Source organism: Hyperolius riggenbachi, chromosome 1, assembly GCF_040937935.1.
Source record: "Hyperolius riggenbachi isolate aHypRig1 chromosome 1, aHypRig1.pri, whole genome shotgun sequence".
NCBI classification, from domain to species: domain Eukaryota; kingdom Metazoa; phylum Chordata; class Amphibia; order Anura; family Hyperoliidae; genus Hyperolius; species Hyperolius riggenbachi.
Window position 1 is genome coordinate 444,799,396 of NC_090646.1, and position 14,661 is coordinate 444,814,056.

The window sequence follows — 14,661 nt, forward strand, 5'->3', positions numbered from 1 at the left end:
CCTGCACTGTCCGTAGTTGAAGTTCTACAACCTGCTAGGATAAATATTTAGCGTGATCAGCAGGCATCTTCTAATTCCCCCCCCCCCCCCCCCTTCTTTTCCATGCACTCTTCTTTGTCAGACTGGCAGATATATGGTGGCTGGTCCTAGTGCTGTCAAATCAGTATGTTTATAAAAACAGTGGGATGCGAAAGTTTGGGCAACCTTATTGTCATGATTTTCCTTTTTTAAATCGTTGGCTGTTACGATAAAAAAAATGTCAGTTAAATATATCATATAGAAGACACACAGTGATATTTGAGAAGTGAGATTACGTTTATTTTATATTTACAGAAAGTGCGCAATAATTGTTTAAATAAAATTAGGCCGGTGCATAAATTTGGGCACTGTTGCCATTTTATTGATTCCAAAACCTTTAGAACTAATTATTGGAACTCAAATTGGCTTGGTAAGCTCAGTAACCCCTGACCTACATACACAGGTGAATCAAATTATGCGAGTATTTAAGGGGTCAGTTGTAAGTTTCCCTCCTCTTTTACATTTTCTCTGAAGAATAGCAACATTGGGGTCTCAAAACAACTCTCAAATGACCTGAAGACAGATTGTTCACCATCATGGTTTAGGGAAAGAATACAGAAAGCTGTCTCAGAGATTTTAGCTGTCTGTTTCCACAGGCTTAGTTCAAGTTAACAGGGAACTGAAGAGAGGTATATGGAGGCTATGTTTAGTTCCTTTTTAAGCAATACCAGTTGCCTGGCAGCCCTGCTGATTCTCTGCCTCTAATACTATTAGCTATAGACCCTGAACAAGCATGCAGCAGATCAGGTGTTTCAGACTTTAAAGTCAGATCTGACCAGACTAGCTGCATGCTTGTTTCTGGTGTTATTCAGATACTACTGCAGAGAAATAGACCAGCAGGGCTGTCAGGCAACTGGTATTGATTAAAAGGAAATAAATATGGCAGCCTCCGTATACCTCTTACTTCAGTTCCCCTTTAAGGCTCGAAGTGACAGACCAATAAAAATCTCGGATAGACAGAAGCGACGAATGGTGAGAACAGTCAACCCACAGACCGGCACCAAAGACCTACAACATCATCTTGCTACAGATGGAGTCACTGTGCATCGTTCAACCATTCGGAGCACTTTACACAAGGAGATGCTGTATGCAAGAGTGATGCAGAGGAAGCCTTTTCTCTGCCCACGGCACAAATAGAGCTGCTTGAGGCATGTTAAAGCACATTTGGACAAGCCAGCTTCATTTTGGAATAAGGTTCTGTGGACTGATGAAACAAAAATTTAGTTATTTGGCCATAACAAGGGGCGTTATGCGTGGAAGAAAAAAACGCAGCATTCCAAGAAAAACCCCTGCTACCTACAGTAAAATGTGGTGGTTCCATCATGCTGCCTGTGGGGCTATGTGACCAGTGCAGGGACTGGGAATCTTGTCAAAGTTGAGGGACGCATGGATTCCACTCAGTATCAGCAGACTCTGGATACCAATGTCCAGGAATCGGTGACAAAGCTGAAACTGCACCGGGGCTGAATCTTTCAACAAGACAACGACCCTAAACACTGCTTAAAATCCACTAAGGCTTTCATGCAGAGGAACAAGTACAACATTCTGGAATGGCCATCTCAGTCCCCAGACCTGAATATAACTGAAAATCTGTGGTGTGAGTTAGAGAGCTGTCCATGCTTGGAAGCCATCAAACCTGAATGAACTAGAGATGTTTTGTAAGGAGGAATGGTCTAAAATACCTTCAACCAGAATCCAGACTCTCATTGGAGCCTACAGGAAGCGTTTAGAGGCTGTAATTTCTGCAAAAGGAGGATCTACTAAATATTGATTTCATTTATTTTTTGTGGTGCCCACATTTATGCATCTGCCTAATTTTGTTTAAACCATTATTGCGCACTTTCTGTAAATCCAATAAACTTCATTTCACTTCTCAAATATCACTGTGTGTGTCTCCTATATGATATATTTAACTGACATTTTTTTTATCTTAACCAACGATTTATACAGGAAAATCATGACTATTAACAAAGTTGCCTAAACTTTTGCACTCTGACGCGGTGCAATTGCGTTGGACAATATAATCTCCTAGCTAACGTCATGCAATTATATTGTAATGGTAACTTCACGTTGGTGTGTGCATAACCTGACAATGTACGCTTTTGCAGTTGCAGTGTAGCAACTTTTACTCACTATTGTGATGCTACTTTTACAGGAAATGCCAAGCTCCAGTGTGAACATAGCCTAACTTCATATATTATCTGTTCAGTCTTCACTGCCTGCATGCATGTTGCATTTGTGTGACTGACTGAGACTACTGAAGCTAAGAGACCAGTATTCCAGCCAACCATTGATGGTAGTAAAACTACCTTCATTTACCTGTAAAACTTACCTCATGACAGCTGCCTCATTGGCATTAGCTATTTGTTAAATGTATTCACCTTGAAACTTCTTCAACTATTACAACTGTTAAAATTACAGTAGCACTCATATGTACAATTCCTTTGAACCAGATTTCCTTTTTGGTAGAACGTCAGACGTAAATTTAATTCCTGGTGTCTGCGCAAATATCCTGATTGCAGAAATCCATGACACCTGCAAAAATAAATCATAGCTGGATTATATTGCAAGGCAGAGAAAAGGAGATTGCTGAATGCATCCAAGTTTATGGGTTTCCTTGAGTGGGTACAAATGCAGTCAAAGCATTGCTTTCTGTTAATGAAGCACTGTGTATTTGAGCTGATGTCTGGTGAAGCCTGCCACCTGTGCAGAGCGCAAGCTACAGCCTGGCCGAAGACAGAAGCAGCTGACAGGCAGTAAATTCACCACCTGTCAGTCGCTCATGGAAAAATAGGCCTTACTTGCCTCTCCGCTGCTCAGCCATGTCTTGTATTAGTGGATGAGCACCCTGACTGACTAGGTGTGACGGAAACAGTGGTCAGGGTGTTACTTTTATAGGCAGGTGCTGGGAGGGAATCAAATTGCACACTCACAGCACTGTGAAAAACAAATGTTATGGGAAGCAAGACAGGCGGGGTTGTGCAGTACTTCAGTTGTTTTGCTTCACATGTGCTTTAAAGAAAAACTGTCAGATTGAAACCTAAGATCCAGTACTTGCCTAGAAAAAAGAAAGTCTCTGGATCCACCAGAGGCTTCCCATGTCCTCCTCTCCCCACCACAGCTCGCTGGGGACTCTCTGGAAGTTTGTGGCTCTGTACCCCTTCATGCATGAGCGCGGCCATCCTGAGCAGTAGCGTGGTGCCACTGGAGCAGCTCTGGCTTACTGCACAGGTGCACCCATACCAGCCACACGAACATACCTGCCTACACTCTTGTCTGCTCTGTTCCAGATTTCAGGGGTCCATGCACAGCTGTGGTGGGTGTGAGGAGGACACTGGAAACCTCTTGAGGATAAAAAGGCTTCTCTCTTCCTAAAGAAGTATGCCCCCCCCTCCCTCCCTTTTTTTTATTATTTTTTTTCCCCCCCAATCTACTTTGGGTAGACCTGAACTCAGGACATCCTCTCTGCTCTAAAAGATACACAACAGCATAATAACCTTTACAGAAAAACATGTATTTGTTACAGCTGATGCAAATCCTAAAATAAATCTGCACTGTTTCTACTTCCTGATTCGTGGAAGTAGACATGTTGTTAACATCCTGTGCTTTCAAACAGCTTTTTCTGCTGTGGCAGTCATGTGACACAGAGCAGAGATCAAATAACTTGTGATTAGACACAAATGATGGGGAATTAAACAGGCTTAAAGTGGATCTGAGATGAAATTTTACTCATTGCATAATTGTATTCCTTTCCTATTGTTTATAGGGCATTCCTTAAGCCAAATACTTTATTTTAATACTCTAATTCCTTATAAACTAAACAAGCCTCGCCTACAGTTTTTCAGAGAGCCTTGGCATTTTCAGACAGGGCAAGGGTTCATGGGAGCTAAGTACTGAGGGGGAGGTATTACTAGTCAGAGATTGCAGAGGGGAGGAGGGGGGATTAGGTTTTTTTCACAGAAGATGCAGATAAGCTTGCCTGTTTGTAATGTTTACAAATGGCTGCTGTCATTGTATCACAAGAAGGAATAATCAGCTAGATTTGCTGTGTAAACTATAAGATATATACACACACACACACACACACACACACACACGTTTCTTGTTATAATTATTCATCTCTGATCCGCTTTAACTCTCTAAATACATACAGGGCCATATGCAATTCACTTTTTCTCCTGAGTTTTCTCCTAAGAGTTGATTTTTTTTTTCTTCGATTTATAATAACTTTCTAGCACTTTGCACTAGAAAAAGTACCAAAAAATTCAAGAAAAAGTACTATGAAAATTATTTTCAGCACTTATTTGCTTGCTGGGTATTTTAAAGGGCATTTTATTGTCAAGTTTGAAAACTCAGGTGAAAAAATGAATTGCATATGGCCCACAGGGTACATTTCTCTGTTTTCTCTCTGTCCTGGGCAAGAGTTCAGGTCTACTTTATTCTGTTCAATTATTCCATTAGATTGAATATAAAGATTTTCCCCAAAAATGTTTATAGGTGTTTATCCTGTTTTCAATAAAAATCATTAGTTTGTCTATGGAAAAAAAGATTATTTTTTGTCTTTTATTGGGTCAAATAAATGGGAAAATTGAAAGTTTTTATTGTAGCGTGTATGGGCACCATTAGAATGTAGCAAAGATTCTTATTGGGTGCTCCAATCGGTTACATGGATTATATGGAAAGACGGGTGCTCCAAAACTATTTGGAAATTTAATGCCATTAAAATATTTCCTTTTATTTACAGCCAGCTAAGACTTTCTAACACCGACAGGAAGTTCAGATAGCAATTTGCAGCATTGGCAACAGTTATCTGTGTAGTTCCATACAGCCATGTCAGCCATGTCCATGTAGGCTCACAGAGAAGCCTGTTGCTAGGAGAGAGTTGCGTTTCTGGTGATTATTGCACCCAATTCAGCATAGCTAAATTGTTTTAACACCACAGCATGCAAGAAACTCCTGTCACTGAAACATTAAAGTGGGATAAAACTCTTACAAAACATTAAATTAAAAAAAGTCCTACTTTTTATTACCCATACAGTTACCATATTTGTTTTTGTGCATATGTAGTATTGTCTGTTTACAAATTTACAAGTTCCCAAAGTACAGTTTATCTGCTCTGAATGTTGCTATTGCATTTTCTTGCATAGCTGCTGTATTTATATAATAAAATCTAGCTGGTGATCACATCTCCAATCTCTGCTTCTACAGCAGCGAAAGCTTCTTTTCAGCACAGCTAGGAATGTAGCAGACAAAGGAATGTAAACAAAAGACAATGTTATCACTTTTTTGGATGCTGCAGAAGCTGCTTACTGAAGCAGTGAGCTTTCTACTGAAGAACAAAGTACTGTATTTAACTGAATACTGGTTTACTGGTAGATTTTATGCTGTAAATAATCATTTAGAGCAAAGAAGAAATGTTGAGTTTCATACCACTTCAAGCACACAGTTTCCCTATAACTACTGATTCAGTGTATTGTAGCATTATTATTATTTTTAATATAAACTGATACAACATTATAGATTTATAAAAGAACTAAAGACGTAAGTACCTGTATATGTGCAGTGAAACACAGAGTCTGCAAGTGTCATGAAGCTTTCTCCAAGAATGTCCTGAAGTGTGAGGTGACCAGCTGGTAGGAGACAAGAAGTCGAGTCCTTAAACAGCAGATCTCCTCCATTTGTTGACTTGTAGAGCTGGAACTCGGAGCATTTGGATGACTTCAGGTATTCCTGTGAGAGTTGCACAAAAACTGTCATACACTGCAGAACATCTATTGCCTGTCTCATCTGGGGCAGATTTATTAATTTATCTAAACAGAAATCTGCAGGTAGTGTAATTTCTCAGATCATGCAAGCTTCCAGCTGTCAAACCAAGCAAAGATTCTGTCTCATTTTGATAGAAGTTGCATATGATTCCAGCTTGTACTTTTTTGCCAGTTTTGAATGGTTTTAATTCTGGCTGCATATAATTGATCATCTCTAATTCTGGAGAAACTGTTAGGCCTGGGGCACACTACAGCGCTGTTTGGAGTTTTGAGAATTGCCAGCGCTTTACTGTGGATAGAAGAATGTATTCATTGAAATTATACATTTGTACACAATTCATACCCCCCCCCCCCTTTTTTTTTTTTAAATTAAAATTTCAAGCAGTTCAATGTCTCTTTAAACTTTGAAATGAAAGCATAGAACAAATAAACAACTGATGTTAAAAACTAAATCTAGTTCAAAATTCACTCCTACTTCAAGAGAACCCGAGGTGGGGTTCTCACAACAAAATCCCCATACAGAGGCTGGCTCTGCCTATAGAGCCCATCCTCTGTTGACAATCAGATCCCCCTAAATCCCCCCCTGCGCTCAGCCAGACCCCATAAATCTCAGCCGCGCTGCCGACACGCAGCGTGTCAGCAGCGGCTGTGTTTAGCTTCCTAACGTCAGTCTCTGCTCACCCCCACCTCCTGTATCGCTCCGGTCCCCGCCCACATCCCTTCCCTCCACGCTGATTGGAGGGAAGGGACGCGGGCGGGGACTGGAGCTCTGCAGAAGGCGGGGGGAGCACCGAGATGGACCTTAGAAAGGTAAACACAGCCGCACAGCGCGGCTGTGATTTCTGGGGTCTGGCTAAGTGCAGGGGGGATTTAGGGGGGAACTGATTAGCAACAGAGGCTGGGCTCCATATGCAGAGCCAGCCTCTGTATGGGGATTTTGTTGTGAGAACCTCGCCTCGGGTTCTCTTTAACCCCCCCAGCAACTCCAAACTCCTAGTCCATGCTCTGGTCATCTCCCGTTGTGACTACTGCAGCTTCCTCCTTTCTGGACTTCCTGAGAACAGAATCTGACCCCTGCAATCTATCAAGAATGGAGCTCCCACCACTCCTGTTTAGCTGCCTCTCTTTGCAAAGTATTTTATTCACACTATGGGTCTCAAAATTGTAGTTAAAGTGCTTCCTTTGAGTCTGAGACTCATAAATTGTAAACTACTCACTTAAATGGAAAGGAAGAAGGATTATCATATAAAACATATCATTTATTTATCACAAAATATAAAACCGCTTTTCTTTATAAAAACCAGAGCCCTGGCTCCAATAACCTGGGGGACACAATCGTCGACCAATAGGCCCAATATCTAATCATTGACATCAAAAGTTGATCAAAAAACTTAAATGCTGGAGCTCACAGCAAAATTGCAAAAAGGACATATAGGCCTGTATGGTGTGGACCACAAGAACAGTTTAAGTTCAAAGTGTGGAGATATATTGGGGTGCTTATGATGTAAGGATAATATTTTCATTTGCCTGTCTGACTGCTATGTACCGTACTTCAGATGCGTATGTATGGGTCATCATCTGGCTTTGGGGGAAGCTGTACTTGTCTGTGTGACAGTGTGGAATACAATTACCCTCAGTTCCTGGGAGAGCAGGGAGCTAATTAGAAGCCCTATTGTCCCATTATACCAATCAGGACATAGTCAGGGAACTTCAAATTTGCATCTAAAGAGGACTTCAGTGAATAATGCTTGGGTAATAAGACAATGGCAGAAGTGAAGTGTGTTGAAGTCCTTGACACTTGAAACATTTACACTTCTGTTGAGGAAGTGAAGAACTGTAGGCTAAGTCAGGAAGAGTAGCTGCACCAAAAGTTGGCATGTGTGTTAAACACTATTTCATTGTGAGGAAATTGAATTATTGCTGGAGGTGCAAGCTATACCCTGTAAATTACATCTATTGGAAGTCTTTTCATGTATGTGGGCTATTGTACATTTTTCGCAGGTGGATGTTAGATCTCTGGAGATCCAATTATGACTGAGGATGTAATTAAATCTAGCTTCCCCCCGTCCACACAGGCTTACAGCCTTGAGGCGAATATTTCATTATAAGAACCAGGGGACATCTACCTCAAATCAGTTCTCTTCTGACGGTAGCGGCGGCTGGACTCCCAGCCTAAGCTAGTGGACTCCTGGTCTAGCCAGAACTGTGTCCGTCCACACAAAAGTCCACGATTCTTCTATCTGGATCCCTTTATTTTGGTAAGCAAAATCGCTTTGTGTGTTATCTTTGTAACTTTTATCTTGTAACTATTTTTACTTTTTTTTTTGTAATCTTTTTGTATATATTAAGTTCTGCACTGTTCCATGTTTTTCTAGAATATTAAATTATTATTTAATAAGCTTGACTTCTGCCGTACTAAACTAACACTCATAGCCTAGAAGAGACTGAAGTGTAACCGTGTATAAGTTTCATGCCTAATTGTACGCTTGAGCAACACTACCGTATGAAATTGTAATTGCATTGTGTGTGGGGGCGTTTGTCATACGTTGGCCTAAGTGTACAGCTGACCCAACGTACGAACAATGCCAGTGCGAGTAGCGACAGCAGAGTGGCTAACAGTATCGTTCGGAACGACTGTTAGTGGGTCTTTGCTTCATGACAGTGTAAGATTGCAACTGTGTGTGTGTGTGGGTGCGTGGCGTTCCCGTATTTGGCCTAAGCGCAAAGCTGACCCGAATACGAAAACGCGGAGTGCGCGCTGAGGACTCAACAGCAGAGTGGAAGTGTCTAGCGAACAGCTAGTGGTGGCAGTGAGAGGTGTTCTGAGGGGTCCCAGCCTTGTTTTAGCTTGACTAAGGCTGCTTCCCCTCTGTCTGGTCAAACCCGCAGTCGGGAACCGTATACGCAGGCGTGCCGCGGGTATATTACTTTGTATAAATGCACAGAAGTAGAGAATCCTAGGCAATCCAATAATTGTCAGAGAGTCAAGCAGAGAACCCTCCTAGTATTGCAGCAAACACAATCATTGATAAACATTCCATTCCATCTGAACAGCAATATTCCTGGTTAAACAATGTGATCAGTGTAGTCACCAACTCAGGTGCCCCTCATTTAGTCTTCAGCCATACTGTATAAGTGGAGTTCCTCAGAATGTCCATCAAACATACTGTTTATGTGACCATCAACCTTGAAGCCGATTTGTAGTTTAGGATATAGTTAGGAGATCACAGATGTACAGTGTGAAAGTCCGCCAGGGATAGTTCCCTTATGCAGCTCTCCAATCCATTGGGAGGTCACGTGATGGATGATAAAGCGTGAATATCATGTAAGTTCAAGACATGGGGGTCCCGTGGTGAGTGGTATCACAATATATTGCCCTTAATTATATTGAAGGGATGTAATAAAGAAGATGGAGTCCATCCCTGTGCAGGGTATTATGGAAAAGTGCATAGGGTGCAAAGAATACTCATCCGTCCTGTGCAGATCGAAACCAAGGGTCCCCCGGGTGGAGCAGGGCTACTGGTGGGCAATGAGCCCTGGTTTGCCGACCGGTTTCCCTGGCAAAGTCGCCAGCATCATCAGGGCAGGCTCATCAAGTGTCCCCATCAGTGCGAGTGCCGGCATAATAATGGCGCCCGGCGGCCCCAGGACGCCACGCCGTACGGGGATCCGCCCCACGCAGGCGCGTCACATCGCTGCGCGCGCATGCAAGGGGACCAAGTCCCAGCCGGCATAGAAGAGCAGCGCACATCCCCACCCCACCGAGGGCGCCATCATGCGGCCTAGATGGAGATTGCCAGCAGTGAGCTGAGCCCAGCTCCATGGCTTACCGCAAGGCGGGGAGGGTAAAAGCGCGCAGCTCTAGGCGGCAAGGGTCGCCTTCTGTGACGCCCCACGGCCGCCTTGACACCATACCACCAGGATTCCCATCCATCCCAGGTCCAACGCCCGGGGCCCACCACGACCAAGCGGGGGGGGGCGCATCACCAGGGAGGCCAACACGCCCCGGAGGCATAGGTCCATTACATTTTATCTGTTAATATGTTAGATAAATAAAAATATTGTTATATATCAATCACGTATCCCCTGGAACACATGCTCCTATATGAGGGGTATGGACCAAGCATCTCCGGGCGCGCCGCATCCCCGGGGGACCACAGCCCAGCCATGCCCGCCCCACACGGCAAACAGGGGAAGGATAATAAGGAATACCCAGGGGGCCATAGCACCAGCACAGAAGGGGATTCACCAAAATCCAATCTGTTCAATAAATAGAGATATAATTTTACTAAGGTCTGAATACATATCACTACATAAAATAAAATATACAAAAGTCACATGATCACCTGGATACATCAGTGCTTGGTCCATACCCCTCATATAGGAGCATGTGTTCCAGGGGATACGTGATTGATATATAACAATATTTTTATTTATCTAACATATTAACAGATAAAATGTAATGGACCTATGCCTCCAGGGCGTGTTGGCCTCCCTGGTGATGCGCCCCCCCCGCTTGGTCGTGGTGGGCCCCGGGCGTTGGACCTGGGATGGATGGGAATCCTGGTGGTATGGTGTCAAGGCGGCCGTGGGGCGTCACAGAAGGCGACCCTTGTCGCCTAGAGCTGCGCGCTTTCCCCTCCCCGCCTTGCGGTAAGCCATGGAGCTGGGCTCAGCTCGCTGCTGGCAATCTCCAACTAGGCCGCATGATGGCGCCCTCGGTGGGGTGGGGATGTGCGCTGCTCTTCTATGCCGGCTGGGACTTGGTCCCCTTGCATGCGCGCGCAGCGATGTGACGCGCCTGCGTGGGGCGGATCCCCGTACGGCGTGGCGTCCTGGGGCCGCCGGGCGCCATTATGAGGCCGGCACTCGCACTGATGGGGACACTTGATGAGCCTGCCCTGATGATGCTGGCGACTTTGCCAGGGAAACCGGTCGGCAAACCAGGGCTCTTTGCCCACCAGTAGCCCTGCTCCACCCGGGGGACCCTTGGTTTCGATCTGCACAGGACGGATGAGTATTCTTTGCACCCTATGCACTTTTTCCATAATACCCTGCACAGGGATGGACTCCATCTTCTTTATTACATCCCTTCAATATAATTAAGGGCAATATATTGTGATACCACTCACCACGGGACCCCCATGTCTTGAACTTACATGATATTCACGCTTTATCATCCATCACGTGACCTCCCAATGGATTGGAGAGCTGCATAAGGGAACTATCCCTGGCGGACTTTCACACTGTACATCTGTGATCTCCTAACTATATCCTAAACTACAAATCGGCTTCAAGGTTGATGGTCACGTAAACAGTATGTTTGATGGACATTCTGAGGAACTCCACTTATACAGTATGGCTGAAGACTAAATGAGGGGCACCTGAGTTGGTGACTACACTGATCACATTGTTTAACCAGGAATATTGCTGTTCAGATGGAATGGAATGTTTATCAATGATTGTGTTTGCTGCAATACTAGGAGGGTTCTCTGCTTGACTCTCTGACAATTATTGGATTGCCTAGGATTCTCTACTTCTGTGCATTTATACTTTGAACTTGAACTGTTCTTGTGGTCCACACCATACAGGCCTATATGTCCTTTTTGCAATTTTGCTGTGAGCTCCAGCATTTAAGTTTTTTGATCAACTTTTGATGTCAATGATTAGATATTGGGCCTATTGGTCGACGATTGTGTCCCCCAGGTTATGGGAGCCAGGGCTCTGGTTTTTATAAAGAAAAGCTGTTTTATATTTTGTGATAAATAAATGATATGTTTTATATGATAATCCTTCTTCCTTTCCATTTAAGTGAGTAGTCTCTTTGCAAAGTCCCTTTACTGGCTCCTTGTCCCCCTCAGAATTCCATTTAAAATGCTCTGCCTGGCATACAGATCTATCCACCACACCTTCGTACATCGCTGATCTAGTCCACAGTTACTCACCAACCCACTATCTCTACGCTCCTCCATCACTCTGGATATCCATCACTTGCTCACTCACAACTCTCTAGCAAATCTAAAGCTAACCTGGAAAAAAATATTCACCTATGGAGAGAGAAAATCCATAGAGCCTTCCCAGTCCTCTATCCGTTCCCTCAGACCCCTGTTATCCCCCTGTGAAAGCCTGCACCTGGCGCAGAATGGACCTGCTCATCTAAGGAAGTACTCGGGGAGGTGAGTACTTACAAAACCCTTCATGAGAACTCACAGTTGGTTGAATAACTTAAATGGAGGTGTCAGGGGCGTAGCTAGAAATGACTGGGTCCCATAGCAAAAAAATGTTATGCCCCCCCACCCCCATGAACTTCCAACCCCTCGGACCTCCCACCCAAACATTCCTTCAGGACCCTCCACCCCAACATTCCCACACCCCTCTAAGTACAGTATAAGTAGCCAGGTCTATAGGTGTCCCCAGTTTAGGTAATAGTCAGGGGCGTAACTAGAAATCACTGGGCCCCTTGCGGCAACAGCAATTTAAACTAAATACTGTACAAACGTTTTAACTCATACATGGACATTATGGAAAATCCAAGTTGAAAATAAACTGTGATGATAAACAATTTCATTCATCCTACTCCTGAAAAATATATTCATTTTTTTAGAACCTCCCAGTTTTATTTTCTGTTTTAAAAAGCTAAAAAAGTAGGTTTAATGCTATTGTCTCACATGTTTCAGGGTTACCCCCTTCTTTGGGGTACAGTTTAAATATCCTTTTGAGTGCCTCCTTCATTACTTGTGTTTTTAACCTCCATGGGGGGGCAACGGAGGCAAAAGGAGAGGACTGGAAAGGCTCTAGGGTAGCGCTGGGCAAACTAAGGCCAGTGAGCCGTATATGAGCGTCTGGATTTCTCTCCTCCCTCCTTGCAGAGTTGTAAGTGGGCGATAAGATTGGGTTGACACTCTCCTTATGTTTGCTTCCAGCATTGCACCTCCATGCCAATAGGGAATTAAGTGATTGGCCGTCAGGCCGTGCCAGTGTGTACCTGCCCGCGTATTGTACAATGGCAAGTCCTGACAGTTAAAAGCTTTTAGCGTCTGTGGCATGTGGATGCAAAAACAAAGAAACACCTATAGACGGCAGCAGTTTATACTTACCTGGGTCTTCTTCCAGCTCCCTGTCATCAATGGGCTCACTGTTCCGCCGCTGTCAGCCCCAGTAAATTCCCTGACTGCCCCAGTAACTGCCAGATCAGTTATAGGCTTTAACTAACTGCGTAGGAAGCACGAGATCCTGACTACGGAGGCATGGAGCAAAGTCTGTGCATGCTCAGTAGTCCCAACTGCTGGCAGGAGAACGGATGGACACTGATGGAGCCCATGGACTACAGGGAGCTGGTGGAAGCCCCAGGTAAGTATATAGATCCTTGTGGTGTTATCATCTCATGTTTACTTTAAAGGAACTCTGTCGCAAAAATCTAAAATATATATATTAACAAATACAATTAAGAAGTACCAGTGTAAAATGAGCATAAATTACTTTTCTCCTATCTTGCTGTCACTTACAGTAGGTAATAGAAATCTGACAGAACCGACAGGTTTTGGAGTAGCCCATCTCCTTAGGGAGAGTTCACAGTGGTTTCTTTATTTTCAAAATGCACTTAGTGAATGGCAGCTGCTCCATCCAACTGCCATAAAAGTGTATGGTGAGCAGAGAGGCTGGTCAGCATCTTTGTATAAATCTTTTTCAGGAAATGTTGTTATAAAGCGTAAAGGCCATGCTGAGACTCCCCTATGGAGAGATGGACTAGCCCAAAACCGGTAATGTCTGATTTCTACTACTTACTGTAAGTGACAGCAACATAGGAGAGAAGTAATTTATATCTCATTTTACTCAGGAAGAAATCTACTTCTTAATTGTATACGTTAACATATATTTAAAATTTTAAGATTTTCGCTACAGTTTCTCTTTAAAGATGTCCCTCCTTTTATGTCAAAAAGTTCCCATTCCAAACGGGACCACAAGGTTACCATTACTGGAGCAGTTCCAGGTAGAAAACTATAGGGACACAGGGAAACCACTTGCAGGGAGGGGTTCATTTGGGTGGGGGCTGGCCAAAAAGTTTGCTATGGGGCCCAGTGAGTTGTAGCTACGCCCCTGCAACTGTACACCTAGCCAAAAGCTTGATCAACCTCCATTGCTGCAGAACAGCTGTGATTATTCCTTTCTTCCTGCAAAAGCCAATTTTACACTTTTTTTTCAAAAGGCTTCCTTATGTTCTTTTTAAGCAGTGTTTCTTACCTGGGATTTCATTAGGAAGTCATTAATTTTTGCAATGTTTACAGGGCGTGTCATCACTACATTGGGTGGGATCACCCCAAGATTGCAGGTGCTCCATTCAGTCAGTGGGGCTCTTTCACCATTTGGACACAAAAGCTCAAAGTGTGAAGCTCTATAGCCAGCTGCCCATCCGGAGCGTTTCAGATCTGTTGTGAAAATTGTTTTCATTAGGGTTTTTTGGACTGAAATATTAATGTATGCAAAAACATTTAAAGTCCTTCTACAGGATATATTTTTTTTAATTAAAGAGGAACTGTAACTGAGGATTGAACCTCATCCCAATCAGTAGCTGATGCCCCCTTTCCCATGAGAAATCATTAGCTTTTCTCAAATAGATTATCAGGGGGTCTATATGGTTGATATTGTGGTAAAACCCCTCCCAAACTGTGATGTCAGCACATAGGTCCTGACAGTTTCCTATCTGTGAGCCTTGTTGCATTGTGAGAAATAACAGTGGTTTCCAACTGCCAAGCAATTAGTATCTTCCTCTGTGCATAGGCAGATCTATAAAAAAAAAAACGTTTAGCCTATCACATTG

General features: G+C 43.6%; 1 protein-coding gene across 3 annotated transcripts in view; it reads right to left on the reverse strand.

Annotated features, from left to right (window-relative positions):
* Positions 1-2,011: 2,011 nt before the first annotated feature.
* The window catches only part of LOC137519470 (serotransferrin-1-like), an 88,642-nt gene continuing 75,992 nt past the window's right edge, over positions 2,012-14,661 (reverse strand). For all 3 annotated transcript variants that reach the window (XM_068238432.1, XM_068238427.1, XM_068238438.1), the window contains exons 15-17: positions 14,085-14,269; positions 5,628-5,808; positions 2,012-2,613 (exon numbers count right to left, since the gene is read on the reverse strand). In XM_068238432.1, coding sequence (XP_068094533.1) covers positions 2,564-2,613; positions 5,628-5,808; positions 14,085-14,269 — 416 coding nt within the window. In that variant the 3' untranslated portion in view covers positions 2,012-2,563. The remainder of the gene's footprint in view (positions 2,614-5,627; positions 5,809-14,084; positions 14,270-14,661) is intronic.